The sequence below is a fragment of the Neolamprologus brichardi genome, chromosome 18 (genome assembly GCF_056152115.1).
Source record: "Neolamprologus brichardi isolate AB-2024 chromosome 18, ASM5615211v1, whole genome shotgun sequence".
Classification (NCBI taxonomy): domain Eukaryota; kingdom Metazoa; phylum Chordata; class Actinopteri; order Cichliformes; family Cichlidae; genus Neolamprologus; species Neolamprologus brichardi.
Window position 1 is genome coordinate 1494296 of NC_142121.1, and position 19798 is coordinate 1514093.

General features: G+C 44.5%; 1 protein-coding gene across 7 annotated transcripts in view; it reads right to left on the reverse strand.

The window, feature by feature from the left end:
• LOC102789675 (disks large homolog 1) overlaps window positions 1–19798 on the reverse strand; it is a 99501-nt gene that overhangs the window by 74504 nt on the left and 5199 nt on the right. For all 7 annotated transcript variants that reach the window (XM_087832185.1, XM_087832191.1, XM_087832189.1 and 4 more), the window contains exon 3: window positions 2869–3032. In XM_087832185.1, coding sequence (XP_087688311.1) covers window positions 2869–3032 — 164 coding nt within the window. The remainder of the gene's footprint in view (window positions 1–2868; window positions 3033–19798) is intronic.

A 19798-nucleotide genomic window follows, 5' to 3' on the forward strand; every position in this document is an offset into this window, starting at 1 on the left:
TGGAACTTCACAACATCTGGAATAAACCAAGTTGTAGTTTGAGGGTTGAGCAGCTGTGCTCAGGTCTGCACACACGTTTGAATAGAAAAGTATCACAGATTCATTCTGCAGGTAAAATAACTCCAATAATAAACTGATCAATGAGTGAAAATCCAGTAAAATCTCAGCGTCGTTGACCTCGGATTGTTTTTCAAGTGAGAAGTTTAAACGTCCTCACAAACGTCAGATCAGCACAAAACTGGAAACTGGAGGAAATTTGTTCTTCTTATATTATAGAAAGTAACTGAAATCTGTGGATTTCCAATCAATACCAGTTTGATGTTCAACATTATTTCTGTTTGTTTTCTTGTTGAGATGCGTGTTTAAAAACATCAGACAACAACAATCGTTTGTTTTTCCCTGAAACTGAACGTCGTTTGGATTTTCGACTACGGCAGTTTAATGTTAATGCATTTGCTTTGATTCGGGGACTAACGAGGGATCAGTTTTAATGTTTTCTGGTCGTTTTATAACCAAACAATCAATAAATTATTGACGTAAACAAACTGCCAGATGGTGATGAAGTGTAACTGATGACAGTTTAGATAAAAATCAGGGAAACAGTTGGTTTTTGCTTTCCCTTCTCACACACACGCACACACCTGCTCCTTCAGGCCCCTCAAACATGTCATCAGGAAGTCAGAAGCACAAAAACACACCTGAGGTTAAACACGAGCTCAGCGAGTGGAACGTATACACACACACGCGCACACAAACGCACACGCACACACACACACACACACACACACACACACACACACAGGATGAAACCAGCAGCTCCGCCTTTAACAACTTTGGATGATCTCCACCTCGGCAGGGGAGTGAACCTCCACGAGCGCTCACACATGTGACTGTCGTTCCAGACGGAAACATCACCCGTCTCATTTTCACTTTCCTCGCTTTAACTGCACAACTCATGAAGTTTGTTCTTCCTCAGGCTGCTGATCTAAATCTTCATCATCACCGTCCTGTGGACTAGTGAAGGACATCTGACGCCATCGTGTCCTCCAACACAAACGTCGTCTTTTAGCTCAAAGCTGCTGCGGACGCGCACGGTCACGTACACCAGAGAGAAACTGAACAGTTGCTCTCATGGCTGAAAATCAGTCAAACATTTAAAAGCACTTTGGTGGAGAGTTTCTGTTTTAACATCATTTAAACTCAAGGTGAAGAAACGACGCTCCAGATTTATGTCCAACACACCTGTGCACAGCGTGAAACAGAAATCAGCTCAGGCTGAATCGACTTTCATTTTGTTCAATAGCAATTTGTACCACCAGATGGCGCTGTGATTACACGTTTTTATTTAACATGTGAGAGCAGCTAAGAAGAAATGCCAAATGTTAAAAACAGCACAAACTAGGAAAGTGCTGCCGAACGAATTCTGCAGAACATAATTACTAAAAGTTCGTTTGAAACATGAAAAATTAAGTTAACATTTAATTCATGATCAAAAGAAAACCTGCAGTTCCTCCAATGTCCACCGGAGGCTCCGGCAGCGAGTGAGTTCCCACATACTTAAATAAAAAGTTCACAGCTGGATACAGAAACCGCTTTGGTCTCCAGAGCCGTTTAAGGGTTTACAGTTTGTAGTTTGAGGGGCGTGGCCTCTTCGACAGGTGAATGGTGACACAGGTGGTTGTAGCTGCTAGCTGGCTCCAAGCTTGAGCTGGTATTCTGGACTGTTTTAATGACATCATCTGACCAGCAGTGAGGTTACGGCACTAACAGACCGTCCAAGAAGTCTGAGCTCCAGATTTAATGAAATGTAACAATTTAAATTGGATGTTAGCATTAATTAGCATTAATTAGCACCACTCCATGTCTCTGAATGCAAGCTTGCTAGCATTGCCAGGTAACTGAGCATTTAACTACCTACATGTTCACTACTGGCTCCAAAAACCCAACATGGTGGCAGCCAAACTGCTAAGACTGAGGACAAAACCAAAGGGTGACATCACCGTGGTTACGTCTATATTTAAAAAAAGCCCAGAAAAGTAAACAGGAAAGAAAAGAAGGTTTCATTTTGGCTTCTCCAGTTACGAACGAAATACCAACGTGTCATTCTCTATTTTTAAATCTCTCATTTATGAGTGATGACTGTTTCTGTCACTGCCAGGAAATACCAAGACATGGCTGCTGTAACTGGTAAACAAGACAGGAAGATCCAGCTCTTGTTTCAAAATAAGAGCAGGAGGAGTGATAACAGATGGCATCCACACACTGACGGAGGGTTTTCTTGGCCTTTAGGAGACGACCGACCACAACCGCTCAGCGTAGCACGAGCTAAAGATGCATTTATGTGTTTCAGTCATTTCAGGGTTTTGGAAATCAGAAAAAATGTATTTCATCTCCTGTAATTTTAACGTTCTGGATAAAATAGTCTCATCACAGTTTTTGTGAATTTTCTTTTGAAGGAAGAAAACTGACACTTAATGAGGCTCTAAGCAGAAATATTATTGCTGCAGTGAAACGAGTTGCTCATCAGCCCAAACTAATCAAACCAAACACGCTGTGACCAGGAGTTCGACCCGTTTGTACCCGTCGAGGAGCCGGCGCTGGCGGGAATCCTGCTTTTCCTCGTTTAGTGCGAGCGGGGAGCAGATGGCGTCAGTTTGTCCATCGAGCTGCTTTGCAAATCAAACGCAGCTTCATTTTTCATCCTGCGCAGTCTGAAAGGTTTGATCTATTTTTACCGTTTTCTATTTTTAACCAACGGTCAGCGTCTCTGCTACAGAGCAGCAGGAAGCAGGAAAAAGAACCCGAGTGTTGGTGGCACTTCCTGTCCTGACGGGCGGAGCGGCAGCTGTCAGCAGCTGGAGTTCTTACCTCGATGCTGGTGCTAAGGCTGGGCAGCGTGTCCGAGGTCACCGTTGTACTTTGAAGGCTGGAGAAGTCCCATAGGTTGACAGGCGCCATGGGGTCCGCCCCCTTGGAAGACTCCACCCATCTCTGACTGTCCAATAAGGTCACTTCGTAAAACTCCTGGATATCTGCGAGGACACAGAGAGACAGGCGATTGGTAATGGAGTCGTTTTCAGCTTCATTTATTTTATTTATCTTTAACTGGTAGACTCCTCCCACGCTCTTATTTTGAAGGCTCTGTCTATTTTGTTATTTCCTGTCTAACAGCTGGTACGTCCTTTGCTCTCCCTGCCACAGGTCGCAGGTGTAATTAGAGTAGAAATATATTTTATTTAATCAGAATAAAGCTGAAATCTGATCAGTTTCCATTACAAGCTTCTGCTAATTTTTCACAATAAAAGCTTTGATAAGAAGTGAAGGTTCCTGTCTCGTAAAACATTTTAGATTTGAGTATTTCTTCACTTAAAAATCTAATTCGCTGAGCTCAGAGCTCACAGAGCAGGCAGAGGGAGGTCAGAGTGCAGGACAAACACCGACCTGACACTCGTCGGGGTCACGACCACCAGTTTTGTTCGAGGCGGAGGCGACACAGGAAACGGCTTCATCAGGCCAACATTAACGTTCAGTAAAAGTGCAGCACGTGACATGTTTAGAGGTTTTCCTCTGCCATTAAAAACTTTTTAAACAGTTTAAAGAAAATGCTGCTCACGCTTTCATTTATAGGTCAGGATCAGGTTTCCACAGGTGAGTCACCTGCTGATACACACCTGTCACATTCAGAGAAATGAAGAATAAAGCAAACAAAAAACACTGAATCTCAGATGGAAATCTTCCTGCACAGCGACTCGTTTCACTGTTAAAGCAGGAGTAAAAGAAAGAATCAGACAGGTGTTTTAAAGCAGAGCTTTTCAAAATAAAGCACCTGCATCTCTGTGAGTGTTCAAGCAGGAGGTCTGTCCTCAGCCCCTACATGCTTCTGCCACACTGTATGGATGGATATGATTGGTTGTTTTATTATATGCAGACGTTCCTGATGAGGCCACGAGCTGAAGCACGTCGCTTTGACCTCCTCGGTTTGAGCTCAGCGGGTCAAACTGCTGCAGCGAGTGACTAACAGCGACTGACGGTGTGATTGATATCATGACTCCACGTTCACGTTTACAGTAGGCTGTTATTATAAAAAGCTTCGCCCTGGCAGCCGCATCCAGCGAGCTTTTTTTATATCCCGAAACGCGCTCACAGCGAGCGGATCTAAAATAAGCGGGCTTTCTTTGGCTCGCCGTGGCAGCTGACCGCCCAGCCGGCACAGATGTTTCCCTCTAAACCGTCAGATCACCACTTCAACAGCTCCTCGGGATGACCACTGGCCTTTAAATCTCTGGCACTCCCCGCCGTCAGCCCGCAGCGGCGTCTCGCTGCCCGTTAACCCTTTCCACACAGATTTGTAACGACCTCAGAAAGTACCGAGCTCGGTAAAAATGTAAAAGGAGTGCAGCGCCTGGATGGATCCGAGGAAGCAGAACCATGAGAAATGAGGAATCCCAAACATCCTCCGGGCTCCTGGTGGCTTTACAGCCTCTATTTTGGAGCTTTGGCACATCGAGAGCTATAAATAAAACAAAAAGCAGCTCCGCCATAAAGTCTCCTACTTTTACACCCAGTGGAAACTTTCATTGGGTCCACATTTACAATCCAAACCAATCAAAGAAAAGCTGCTCCGGCTCCACCTCTGCAGACCGTCGCCTGTCGACAGGCAGCGGATCACCGTCAAACTTCCAGCTCTGCTCGCCATCTCACCCACTGCAACCCACCTGCATCCTGACCCACCCCCACACACCTTTCCCTGCTTTCCCAGCACATAAAGAAACACGACTGCTTTTCACAGACATCTAAACTTTTATTCTTTCAACCTGCCCACTGTTTTCTCAGCCTCTCGGCTCTCTGCAGCCTTTAATGATGGTGTTATCTGCTTTGTAACAGTCCAAACTAAACTACGTTCTTTCTGAGCACTCAGAGGCTTCCTGTGCTCTGCTCTTTCACAATAAAAGCCTCTACCATGGCTACCAGCAGTGCCACGTGGAGCTGCAACGTCTCTAACCTGCAGACTCACCCTGAACCGGGCCGAATTATCACATTTATCATCAGGCGTGCTTCATGGGCCGGTCGGTCACATGACTGAGAACAACATCAGTGAAGCAGAGCGCTGTGATTGTCACTGACTGCAGCTTACGTAAAAGCCTTTGATGACTGAAAATAGCCTCAGATATCAGCGCAGAAGCTGATGCAAGAACTAAAAATACAAAGTCGCCTCTTTGTTTCCACAACTGTGTGAACGTCTGCAGCATCCTGGCCCCGAAAAGTCTCAGCAGCAGCTGGATCCCATCAGGCTCCCACACTCATGACCCCACAGGGTGAAGCCCACCGACTGTTTCACCAGTGACACCTTTGGCACTTAGTGACTTTAAGCTCAGCTCAGACACTTTACCTTTGGATATCTGCTGATTCTGAGCCCCACAGTTAAAGTCATAAGTGTGCGATTGACACTCTGTGATAAATCTACGCTGCGGACACGTCGTTAGCCGCAGACGACACCTCCCTGGAAGAATAACTACACGTCGTCTCAACGCAGCGCCTGTGATTGGCCTGCTCAGTAATTCTTGGGAACTATCAGAAAGGATGTGAGGAAACCACAACAAACAGCGAGGACGCCAGAGGGACGAAGCTGCAGCGTTTTGTTTCTAAACCACCAGGACGCGACCACCACACACACCGGCATCAACACCGGGGTAGATACATCGTTACAAGATAACAGATCAATGCACAGAAGTTATTGATGAGTGAAATAATCTCCCAGTCTCACTGTGTGTGCACCTCCTCTCACACAGAGTGGAGCAGATGGAGCTTGTTTCAGTCGGAGGAGGAATGAACTGAGACAAAGAAGGATTATTCTTAGCGGGAAAAAATCATGCAAAGCTCAAGTTCAAGAATTGAGCTGGAAATGAGAGAAATTAAAGTTGGAGGATAAAACTTCCACCAGTCTCTTCCTAATTCAAGTGCATGCGTAGCTACAAGCTACAGCAGCTGTCACAAACATGAAATCACTACATTTAAACTCCGCCCACAGCAGCCGCCCGGCGTGTTTCTAACACCGTTTGTAGAAACGCGACGGATCCACCCAGGAGTTTTTCACCGTCCGTGGAACGCCGTCACTCGACTGTTTAGCTCAGCTGATAAAAATCCAGCTTTCTTTCCTCTGAGAGAGACTGAGGTATTCCAGTGTGACTGAGGAACATGACGACTGTTTTTAACAGATTCATTATAAGTTGTTAGTTAATGCATTCGTTTAATGGCAGATTTAACTACATGCTGTTGTATCTGTTTTATGAGCATACTCACTTTTTCTATTAACCTGAATAACATTTACTGACCGTTCCTTCATAACATTTTAACGGCGCCCTGCATCACTGTGCAGCATGCTGCAGCTCCTCCTGCAGAGACCAGATGCTGCACAAAGAGTAGATTTAAACAAATACAGGCACAGATAGAAAGTTGGATTACAGGGAGGTGGAGGTCACCATGAGCAGGCTAGAGGATTAAACGATGAAATATGGAGACAAATGACGAGAAATAAAAAACAGAGATGACGCTCAATGTCAAGTCTGCTTTTGTTTTCCCAGCCAGCGCCCCCTAGAGGCTGTAACATACAGCACACACTACGCAGCAACTTTAATTTCATTGGTCCCGGGATATAAACAGCATGTGCACAGTCAGATTTTCAGGGAAAATTCTTTTAAAAGTTTCTGATTATGTCTCAAAAATGGTTTTAAAACACTTTTTCCTGACAGTTATGCTCCAAACACCAAATATTTACCTTCAGGACTCTTCAAAGACTTCTCTGGTGGCTTTGGTGGGCAGAGGTTAGTGGAAACAAACACACACACCAGGAGAAGCTGGTTTATTTATTTATTTAACAGCCAGAAGTAATCGAGGTCACGTCACTGAGTATTTAGTTTCCAGACTTCTGTGAATGAACCTGTTAAACTGAGGAGACTAACAGGTCTGATCGAGAGCACACACTGAGCTGCACTTTAAACCAGCTTAAGCTGCTTCTTTCACTGACGGGTTTAATGCAGCTTTTTTATTCTTTAAACTTAAGCAGTGCAAACTGAGCCCGAGGAAATGAAAGGCTCCGGGGTCACCTGACCGTGAGAGCGCTGGTTTCCCTGCTGTCAGTCCGTCTGTCCTCGGGGGACGGCCTTAAACACGGCGCTGAATTGATGCCCAATAACAGAGAGACCTCTGTGGAATTGTGGGAGACTCGGAGATCGTTTTACAGTGAAACCAGCGAGCTGCTTCCCAACTTAGAGCTGTTTGTCAGCCTGTGCTGTGACCGCAGAGGCTGACAAACCGCAGAGAACCTGAACCTGGAAACACGGCAGCACTCTGGGATAAAGGTTTCTATGAGCTGCCGTTTTTTAAAAGCAGGAATCAAAGAAAGGTTCAGAATTTAAACACCAAATCATTTACTTTAAATAAAAAAGTAGAGTAAAAAACAGCAGAGATTTCAGTCAAACATGAAACTTTTCAAACCTGAGCAGATTAACCACAAAGACGATGCTCAGCTTTGTTTGTTTTTACACGAGACTTTCTCTCCACGTTTAATTATTAACCCAGACTAAAACGCTCGACGGCTGCAGGACTGCAGACTGAGGAGCAGAGCAGCACATCATCGGCCTAAATGCAAAAAGCTGATCTATTAATCAGGTTTAATAAATCATGCACACGGTGCATAATCCACAGGTCTGAGATTTCCACAGTGGGACGTTTCCTCAGACGTCTTCAGCTCATTTCTGACCTGCAGGACTGGGATTTAATTAAAACCAGCTGACAGATAACTGGCCCAGTGACTGTGATCACATTAGCCAGTTAGCGGACACAGCAGCGTCTGTTGTCCGCTCTAAGAAAAGACCACGCCTGTTTAGACTGCAGTCGCCATCAGCTCGACCACACTGCAGCGAAACATGCGGCATGAACTGGCCACACCCAGCGCTCGCCGAGGTCAGGAGCGCAGATCAGAAGCGGATTAATCTTCTAAATCCACCGACGACTACAAACAAAAGCAGAACGCTGGAAAGTCTTTTTGAAAACGACGAAGAACAACGTTTACACGAGTCTCTCAGCCGCTCGCCTTCCTCGCAACCTTCTCACCAAAGCTGAGCTTTAAAGCATCTCCAGGTTTATGAATCTCACTCTGAGCCCAGAATCAGCCGCAGACCAACATGCAGAGAGATTTAGATCCAGGGTCAGCTTTGTCACAGCAGAAACAGAAAGACGACTGACTGCTGGAGTCAAACTGTTTTGTCTCAGCTGCTCCCTGAAAACTCACTCGTATATATTTCACCTTTAACATCATGAGGAATCCCTTTGTTCTCCCTGCAGGTGCTCGTTTACTAATAAACAAACATTTGGGGTTTGAGCCTGTCTGTGATGAGACTGATGTGATACTAGAGGTGGGAATCACCATACAGCCCACGATACGATATTATTGCAATTTTTAAAAATATTTTGCGATATTCAGATTCTGTACATAAAGGTAAACTTTATCAATATTCATTTTCTCTAATATCAAAGTCTCACACTCAGTCTTTCTCTCATTTCAGTTTGATTGTTGACAAACTGAACGGTTTGTATTACAGTCTAGTCCAACTTAACTGAATCAACCATCTGGTACAATTATAGCTATTCTGAACTATGCAGTTTATGAAAACTATGCAGCCCCTTCAGCAACTGAAGAATTTGAAAGTAAATTAAAACAAAATATAATTTTACATTAAATAAAAAAGTTTTAAACTTCATTAAAATAAAACATGTCTTAAATTAAAATAAGTAAACTGTCATGTTTATTAAACACATTTGGACAGTGAAGGAATGTCAGGATTCTTGCTCAGGAAAAGGATCAACATGCTCTGAAGTCAGAGCACAAAAAGCTTTTTGTAACAAAGTATCGATTTCTGCTGTCCCTGTATCCATACATTATTAGCAAACAAAATATCACCATGCTACAAAGTATCGATTTTCCCCACCACTATGTGATATGAACACTCACTGTCAGTGGAGTGGGCAGGTGCTTTTCCTTTAATTTGTCACACATCTGCCTAACGAACAGGTTTGCTGCTCAGCTGAAAGTCAAAGCTGTGCACGTGTGAGGACACAAACGTGTAGTTCAGTGTGTGAGCGTCTCTCAGCTGATTCACGTACAGTAAACACTGCAGATAAACTGTTTCCTGATTGCAGGAACGACACGACTATTAAAACGACCTGTTTCACAAGCCTGAACGTGACACTGTGAGCATGTTGGTACATCGTGATGTAAACACAAAGCAGTAAATCTGTGTGTCTACTCGTTTCTCCCATCGCACACAGAAACACTCACATTTCACCTGGAGAAACACCTTCCTGTAGTTTCAGAATAAGAGCGCTGCCTCACTGTAAGCTCCTCAGCTGAGGCGCAGCTACAAGTGGAACAACAACACTCGATTTTGAGGAGAAATAATCAGATTCATGTTTCATAACGATGCTCAGAATAACGTCGTTGGGTGTTCGTGTGCTTCCTCCCGTGAACTCTGACCTGCTGACCGCGGCGTCTGTGAGCGACGTCGGGAGGATGGCAGAGGTCCAGATTATAAATGCAACATCAAAAGCTTCACTTAAAACTGATCTGACTCAAAATATCGTCACGTCTTCAGAAGCCGGCGCCGTGTTTCTCCCATGTGTCTGTGCAGCCCGAGGCCTCTTAAACCTGCTGAATTATCACAGCTTTAGTCAGAATTTGTTGTGTTGAACATGTCATTGTGTGTCTTGATGCTACCTGTTCTGACCCGTCTACCCGACGTGATGTTTGTGTCATGTACGTTTGGTTTGAAGATTTCACTGCAGCCAACTGCACGTGACAAATGAAGCTTCATCATCATCTTTATTCCCCAAATCACAAATCAGAGGATCTTGAGGCAGACCTGGTCCTGCAAACGGACTGGTGAGAACCATCAGCAGACTCCAGCTGGTTTGGATAAAAGCGTGTTTTGGACAAACTCACGGCACTCACAGACGTGACCGTACACGTTAAAGCTGCAGCTGTGTGAGGAGACGTGGAGATTTCCTGTGTTCAGTGTGTGGTCCTCACAGCAAAGGAGGGGCAGAATTATCACACAATAAACTGAGAGCTGATGCAAACGTTTCCTCTGTGCTTCTAACGACACGATCGGGAGCAGCTCGGGAAACACCATCGCTGAACTTCCTCAGGATTTAAATGAGGAGGGCACAATGACCAACTGTTCACAGGCAGAAGCTCAGCAGCTCCACATTCACTCAAAGGTGTACAAACATTTCTTATTTCAGGTCGTTTTGCATCTGCGAGGACACCAAGTCTCCGATGTTGCCAAATCCTGCTATGCCACAATCTGTCCAAACATTCCCGGATCAGTGACTCCGATCTTTTCCATTATTCCTGCTAACAAACAGCAGCACATCAAACCAAACGTATAAACACTTTTTCCTGGAGGGAACCTAAAATATTATCAATGCAAAGATGAAAGCAAACCTGACATTAACCCTTTAAAACCAGTCAGAGCAGCACGCTCCGTTTTGCGTAACTATTTTTAAATCCCTGTAGAACCAGAACCACGTGAGCTAGCGCAGTAATTTTTTTTGCACATGAAACCGGAGGAGTTGTACTTACATCTTATGCCATCAGCTTGTCCTCGGTCACAGTTTCCTTCCACATATAACTTTGCAAAAACTGCATAAAAAGCACTTGCAGCAACAAAAACATAATATTCCAGAAACACGCTTTGCTGATCCGATCAGCTGTTCGTAACACTTCCTGCGTTGGAACAGACGTCAGCGCAAACTATCGCATGTCCGCCATGACCTGGCTGAACCGGAAGTGACGTCATTTCGCGGAAAATGTAGTTTTTTTTTTAACCTTCGCAGGCTTATAAGCCTGTATAAGTGTTTTTAAAAGTCATGTTGACTTCATGCTTTTCTGAATAGTTTCTGGGATGCTTAGAACTCATATTGCACTGCTGGAAATAGTTTATTTTGTTGCTGTTTTTTGGCAAATTTGCATTATAATATTTATTTTCGTTTTTCCTGCAGTGTATAAAAATTGGTGTATTTCAAAAATAAAACTATGAAGACACTCAAAATAAATTTCATGTGGTGGGAAACTATTTTATGCAACTTTTTTGTATTTACAGTTTTGAGGGATAAGCCTCTTAAATTTCTCTAACTAGAAATATATGTTAAAAAAACAAAAACGATTTTCAATTTTTTTGTAGTTTATTGCACTTTTTTGCAATTTATGTAATTACTATGCACTTAATGCAGACATATTATTAAAATTTGGGCTATAACGGTTGTATTGATGTATAGCTACTTAAAATACTCCCACAAATGGCTCTACAGCATGTAAAAATATAAAGAATATAAAGATAAGCTCTTTAGGTCTTAAAGGGTTAACTCACGTCAGTTATAAAATACAGAAGACGCATTTAAAATGTTTCCACTTTAACAGTTTTTAATCTATTTAATCAAAGTCCAGGAAACAAAAATCTGTGCAGTGTTGTTGGGAACGTGAGTCCGAGTGACAAACTACAGTCAGCACATCTCACTGCCCCGGCCTACTGTCATGGTTCACCTTCCTACAGTGGTTGGTTAAATTACTTTAGTTTTGGTCTGAGCTCCATTTTCCAGTTTGTGAAATACTCAGAAACAATCAGAAAATCCACAGTTCACATCTCATAACGTGACACAAGTTGGATGCTTTTCCTTCCACCTGAGCCTTTCTGAGGCGGGAATCTCCTGGTTTAATTACAATAACTACGAGTCGCAGTTTTGACCTTCAGCGCTCGAAACCTAAATTCTGGGGCAGCCAAAAGCAGCCGAGTTCAGAGCAGCAATTAGCAGAATAACATCCAAATCTTCTGGGCTGAAAACCCGATGTTGATTTATTAAATTGAAAAGATTCGTGGGACGCCATCTGTTTCTGACAGAGGAATCAAGCCGGTCTGAACAGAAAGAATGAGAAGAAAAACAAACTGAAGCTGGCGGCTCGCGCTCTCTGCAAATCAGCGGCGGCGGGGGTGGGGGGTGGATTATGGACCGGGGGTAATCGTCGTGTCCACAGAGGGATTACACCATGCTCGGCCTGCTGCACACGTCTCCTTTTGGTGAAGGGGGGGTTGGCAGATTGGAAAACTGTGTGGCAGAAATCTATTTTTCATCAGGGGGACGTCAGGGTGAGCGTGACAAACACGCCCAGGCCTCGGGCAGGAGTTTGGGAAGAAGCTCGGCAGCGTCAGTCAGACGGCATGAAGGTGATTATTATTTAAAGTCATGAGTCACGACGACAGAGTTCAGCTTCTCCAGCTCAAACGCAGGCACTCGTTTCATTGGCCCGCAGCTGCTTGAATGACAGGTGATTGGCTGATGAAGGCAAACGGCAGGTGGAGCCGATTCTCTGATGCTAAAGCACCGCAGCAAAACAGGAAACGGCGTTAAAAGAGTCGAGAACGACTGAAACCCACGGCGTAGTTTTATTCATTAACACGAGGTTTCCTCATCGCGCTGCACAGACGACATCACAGGAAGTGTGTATGACGCTGAGGTCACGTGACACATGCTAACGTTACCTCCACAAACATGACTGCTACATGCAATGACGATTTTCCTTCTGAAGATCAGCAAAACAAACAAACCGACTTATTTTCTTGCTCCTCGTTTCCTTCGTGCTGTGTTATGAATCAAACGCACCTCTTTGCAGCAGCTTTGACTCACTCGCTGCTTGTTCAGCTCAAGCTGTGGATGACATAACATGACTTTAACCATGAACTCTTTCATGCTAACCCTGGGAGGGTAAGTCTGAAAGAGGAAGTACAACTCTGTCTGAGGACGTGATGCCTGCAGGTCTTCAGTGGGGTCGTTAGTGAGACCGTTCCCTGCACAGGACCCAAAACTCCCTGCCAGACATCCCCGTGCCCCCCACCACCCGCCCCATTTATTTATTTATAAGTTGAGGAAATTCCCTGTAAAAAAACTCATTCAGCAGCACAGTGAGTGTTAATCCAACACTGCAGCTCCTGATCTAGCATTTGACCTCTCTGTGGATTATAAGATCATACCGGGTTATAATTCTGCTCGAGCCGCTGTAATTTAAAACGGCGGCGCAGGCGTACGCCTTCTACACTGGGAGTCATACGCTGAGCAAAGCTGCAGCCTTTTGTCGACGCAGTTTTCTCGTCTTCCCGTCTTCCCGTCACGTATCTGCTGTTCTCCCGGGAATGTTCAAGCTCCTAATGATGAGGCGAGTGAAAGTACGAGCAAAGCTCACCTCAGAAGCCCCATCCACATTCTTACGAGGGGCAGCCAATGAGAATAAAGTTAGCTTAAATGTAGGGATGAACTGATTGGCTGCTCAGTATAAGACAAAAAATGATTATTTTGAGTTGTAAATCATGCAAAGCTACCCTAGGAGTGTCCAAGAAGACAAATATGAAGCTGCAAATGAACAGGTGGCGACCCCTTTAAGTCGCCCCACCAACCTGCTCTTCAAATGCTTTGTTTACGAGGGGCAGCCAATCAGAGGAAAGATGGACAAAACAGACCACACACCGACCCACAGAGCATCTCACGTCAGCCCCGATGTCCCAAAAGGAAATCTTTACAACCCCCTTCATAAAACACACTTAAATATATAAATAAATACTAAAAAACAAACGATTAAAACGATTAAAACCAGGATTTTGTCCTGATATAAAGAGTCTGACTCGGCGTTTTTCTACGCATCTACTACACCAGTATCCTTTCACACCACCTAAATATTAATGTCAGAAAAAGACGTAATGAATGCAGCTGGGTCCAATTATTTTTGCACGATGGTCTCAGTGGTGAAGACTTCTCCAAACAAAATGTTTCGTCTTTAAAATTACAAATTAACTTTGATCAGCGCGGCTTGCAGAAAGCTCATTAAACAGGCGCTTTGCATGAAACTCGGAGAATTAACATTAATAAGCTGCAGCTGCAATAATCTGATGCAGATAAAGAGCGGAGACGCAGAACGTCTGTCAGCAACACGCGATCCGTTCGGCTCCGAGCTTATCGATCTGAAACCAGATCAAAACCGAGCCGTCGTCGGGGGAAACGTCGGCGTTCCCCCAACAGGAAAATCAGCGGGAAATATTTTAATCAGCTTCGTTTACTGCAGCATGAATCACATTTTTACCATAAATACGAAAAAATGAATTACTTTCCTTTGAAGTACGATAACAGATGATGGGACTGAATATGTGGAAACCTTTGGTGCTTGTGTGCGTGACCAAGACCCCACAAAGACCCGCGAGTGCGGAAAACGCCGGCAGGAATTATTTCTGAGCCAAAACAAAGAGCTAAGATTAGAGGAAGTGTGACGGAGGACTAACAAAAACACGTCACAGGTTTAATCCTCAAATACTCAGCAGCTCACTTTGTGTCACAGATAAGATGTTTCATAAAATGTCTCAACTCTGAAATCAATTATGGCCCCCTCAACAAAGACATCACATCTGACCTGACTCGGTGGTCTCTCCTCCCCATCGATATGAGTAACAGAATAGAAATAATTAAAATGAACATCCAGTCACTGCCCCTGGAGATACCCCGAAAACAATTTGACGAATGGGATAGATCGATCTCACGGTTCATCTGGAACAGCAGAAGACCGAGAGAGGGAGAGCTTTGCTGTGCTTACAAGATCACTATTATGCAACAACTGAAAGCTGTGGTAAACTGGTGTTCCCCAAATTATGAAGCTAAATGGAAAACCATGGAAATGACTCAGTGTAGAAGCCTACATGCAGTTTAATTTGAAATGTATGCTTTTATTTTGATAGTGCAGAAAAAACAGGAAGTTGGGCGAGAGGAGAGTGGAGCCACATGGTTTTTTGGCCTCGCAATCTCTCTTCATCCATTTTGAATTGAGCTTTATAAGTTTTCGTAATTTGGAATTCTGTTGCTGTGAACCTGTTTGGACTTTTGAAGTAAATATTGAGAAACTATGAAGGACTGTTGCTTTGTTTTTTGTTTTTTGGATATGGAAAGAGGGACTAAACGGAGCGTCAAGCTAAGGCTAAGCTAAGAAAATCTACACTCAGACTTCCCATTACAGTCTCTTTTAGGAAATAAAAACCAAGCTGAAAAATTTTACAAAGATTTGAACCATTTGACTCGGTTCACCCTGAAACTATGGTTCAGGGTAGTGAGGAAACTACAAATAGAAAAACAGGCTAGGACCTTGAATTGGATAGCTTATGCCTGCCAGGCTGGATGGGACCTTTAAACAGTGGACTCTTCAAAGCTATAAAACTATTTCAGATACATACGGATTGGCAAAGCATGACTTCTATAGATACTTGGAAGTTAGAGACTATTACAACAAGACGTTACTATTCAGAGATTAAAACGAATACAACCTAATTCATATCTTTCAAGAGGCATACAAAAAAAAAGGACTCTAAAAAGTTGGTCTCAAAAATATACGGAAGTATACAAGCCTCTAAAAATCACTCTACGTTGGATATGAAGCCAAACTGGGAATCAGGCTCACAAATATCAGAGGACAGCTGGTGGGGAATATGTGAGTCTCAGGCTACCGCTGCAAATTCAAGGTCCTTAAGAGAGTTTGGCTGGAAAAATGTTCGACAAACAGGCTCACAGAGCCAAGGCCTGTGTTGGAGAGGTTGTGGTACCCCCCCATGGAAACCATTCCATGTCTTCTGGGCCTGCCCAAGGATCCAGCCATATTGGGGGGAGGTGGCCATTGAGATAAGCAAAATAATCGGGGTAAAAATAGACTATTCATTTGATACGTTGTATCTTGGCAATTTACCTAAGGCGCTTCCACATAAAGATAATTATTTATTGAAAATACTTTTGGCTAGCAGCAGAAAGGCCATAACCCGAAGATGGCTAAAGGCAGACCCACTCGGGCCCAGCGGTTTGGGAGAGTGGAAGAAATTTTTGGAATGGAAAGACTTACCTTCGTCCTCAGACTTGAGCTTGAGAAATTCAAGAAGCTCTGGGGAAATGGATTGTGTGCTCCCTTTGTACTGAACAATTAAATATTACCATGATGTAAGTAGATACTAATGTTGAGACTGTGTACGTCTTCCATGCTGACCTAAAGTTGTGTATTCTCATACTGTAAATTAATAAATTTACAGCTGCTCGTCCAGCCATCGTCTACCACAGTTTACATTTCACTTCCTATTTTTATATCCAAGCAACAGAATGACGTCATCTCCTCACTCTTATTTTGAAAGTTCAGCCCTTAGTCATTCTAGCCCTGCACTTCCTGTCTAGTGTTTGCCTGTCCCAGCAGTCTCAGCCGGTCTCTGGTTGGTTGATCCTCGATGTGATTCAGGTTCCTCTTCAGAGTCTCGCTCCATGGCTGGGCGTGCTCAGCTCCACCTTCTTGGACTGGGACCATTACCCTCTCTTCTTCTCTGCCTGCAGCAGGCGCTGGTTCATGAGCCGCTACACCGAGCAGAACGAGGACCACCAGCTGCATGACGGAGGAGCTGGAGTTCATCACAAGACGAGGTGGGTTTCAAACGAGTCACATGAAGACGAGAAAAACTCTTCTGATGCCATAAAGACTCAAACATTCATCTAATCAGCCACATCCTCCAGCTCCTCTGGACGTGCAGAGACATACAAGACACATAATCTCCGTCAGTCCACCTTAACAGGCTCCTGTTCAGCTCATCACTAAGAACACGAGCTCATTTCTGCCTCTAACCGGCCATTATTTCCTTCTCTTTAGGAACATCGACCAGGAAATCAGCACCTCTACCTGAGGCAGCAGCTCCACCCTTTTCAGACTGAAACCACAGACTCGGCCTCTGCTTCACACCTGAACACAAACAGAGGAGCTGGAGGTGATCGCACGATGAGCATCCAGCAGCGACGAGACCACCTCCAAGTCGTCAGCGCGACTCTGCTGTAAGCTGCAGAGCAAACGTGCAGGTGGAGGACGCAGGAAGGCAGGATCCAGGCCAGTGATGATCTCCACTCATGTATTAGTGATGAAGACAGAGCGGAGCTGCAGGACACGCAGGACTGAGGGAAACGAGCCGCCGTGCTCGAATTATACTTGAGGAATATTTACACCAATCACACGACAGCACGACAGAAAGGCAGAAACCTGAAAGTTTAAAAAGTTCAAGTGAACGTTCAGAAAGACTTCCTGTTGTTGGCGAGGCCCGGTGCACAAACACACACTCAGCGTTCGAGTCTTTCAGTGAGTCGTTCCTGGGAAACTCAAACACATCGGACCACATTCCTGCTGCTCGGCGTCCGTTAACCCTGCAGCTGCTTCTGCGTTTACTCAGAGAGTCCCGTTAGCCGGCAGCGACAGCCAATCAGAGAAACGTGACGCTGGCAGAACATCAGAGAAACGCTGACATCTGCAAACCTGCAGGGCGACTTCTGCTTCGCCGTAATTACAGAGGAGAGGCGAACAGTTAAATAACAGATTTGTTGTTTTTCTCGATGAAGCTGAGAAACGACGTCTGCAGGAAAAACAAATCGATGTTCACAGCAGAGGCCAACGCGCTGATGCGCTGTGGAGGAACGACCACGGCCAGGAGCTCAGCCGTCTCGTTACGCTGCCAGTTATCACAGCCTGACAGCTGATTATGTGAAGCTCGTGAGTCACATCAACCTGGCGTCCCTGTGAAAGACGTGACTGACTGACACACACACTTTGGGTTCATCCATGCTGGATGGACGGAGGAGGCGTCGGTGTGAGATCAACCTAAACTTTGATGTTCAGAAGCTGCTCAAGAACCAAAACCACGTTGTATTAACTGATCTGTGTTGTGCGTCTGGGCTCGGTCACTCAGAGCTCCTGCTGCTCCGGCCGAGTTAGCTCAGAGGATCAGGAGTGACTCGGATCTGCAAAAGCAGCGGAAAAGTGGAAAACAGACGGACAAAAAACAGGTTTGGTTTAGTTTCACAGGATTTCCTCGAAAATTAGAGGGAACCCAGATGACCCTGAGGGCAGGACGCAGGGAGTCGGGCACATTTCACAGTTTCCACTTTCTCTACATGGATTTTTCTTTATTATCAAAGTCTATTTTCATCATCTCGAGCCAAACTGAACCACGAGTGCACGTGGAGCAGCTCTGATGGACAGAGGTTCCCGCAGCACAGAGTTATTGTTTGAGCCAAAAGCGACGATGTCACCGCGATTCTTTCACACGGGTCATCAGAGGACTGGAATCAGTCTTTAAGCTCTTCATCACACAGTTGAAGATTTATCAGCACAAAGCTGATGACACAATAAGCATAAACATCTTATCAGCTGATAAGGTTTCAGTGAGTATCAGTCTGTTTGATTTGGTTCATTGCTTTGCATAATTTCAGGATGTGGACGCGTCTCAGACGGCACTCGGCTGTCAGCGCTCAGCTTTCAGGGTTTAGTCGCAGCTAAATTGTTGCAGGTCAGATTGTTAAGGCGGTAAATGAGCAACAGTGCAGAGCTGATCTATTCTGACCCTGATCCAGTAAAACTGCGAATCTACAGAAAACATCTGCACACAAACTTCACGGCCTCTCGCCCCACTGTGACGCCTCACAGAGACAGCCACGAGGCCGTTTCTACCCTACAGACCCACAAACGTGACGAGGTCAGAGGTCACCTGGAGGTGGAAGCACATTATCGCTTCAGTGATAATTATCATGTGATGTTTGACTTTAAATAAAGGATTTAATTAGTGGGTTTCTCCACATTAGAGCTCAAAATGTCAACTCTGGTTACGTGGACGTGGTCAGAGCGGTCCAATCAGACGCAGTGTGCGAGTGTTCACGTGTGGCTCACATTTCATTCGTGTGTAATAATGTTTTGGGTCTACTTTCCTCAGCGAGCGGCTGCAGCGCGTTCATTTAACTGCAGGCCAGCTGACATGGACGTGAACGAGCTGCACATGTGCAAACGATGCTGCGAGGACCCAACACTGATCTGCATTGTTGCTTTGCTCCGCCCATCCGTGTCCTGTCTCCGACTTACACCCGCAGAGCTGAATCAGAGCTCGGGGAAACGTCGCCGTCACTAACAGTCGCTCCGCTGTGTGCAGCCATGCAGCCAAAAACATACAGAGACGTGATGTCAGGTCCTCACAGACCGACTCAGCTGTTTGATATTTGTTCACTTAAGAAAACACAAAATAACAAATCCTCTAAAAGCTCTTTGTTAGTGGAAACCTCAGCGTGACTCATCAAACAGCTCTGACACTGAGGAGGACAACAAACACACAAGTGCCTCCATAACATCATCATCATCATCATCATAATGATAACAATAATATTAAAGGATTGATGACACATCAAACAGACACTGAAACATCTTCAGATCCATGATGTAAACACACATTTTTACACAAGAAAAACCAAAAATACCCCAAAACTCTTCCCAGGTTTGGTCTGGATTATGGAAACCCACCATAGACCAGGTCCACCAGATCTTTATATTTTTAGATGCTGTAGAGACATTTTGGGCGCATTTTGGGAAAGAAAATTTAATAAGATGTAAAGATTAAGTCCACTAGTAACTAGATAAACTGCAAAAATGTGCAATAAACTACAACAAAATTGAAAATCGTTCTCTTTACAGAAACTTCAGAGCTTTATCCCTCAAACCTGTAAATGCAAACATTGCACAAAATAGTTTCCAACCACAGGAAATTTATTTTGAGCATCTTCATAGTTTCATTTTTGAGGCAAACTCATTTTTATAAACTGCAGCAAAAACGAAAATAAACATTATTGTGCACAATTTGCAAAAAAAAAAAGAAAGAAAAAC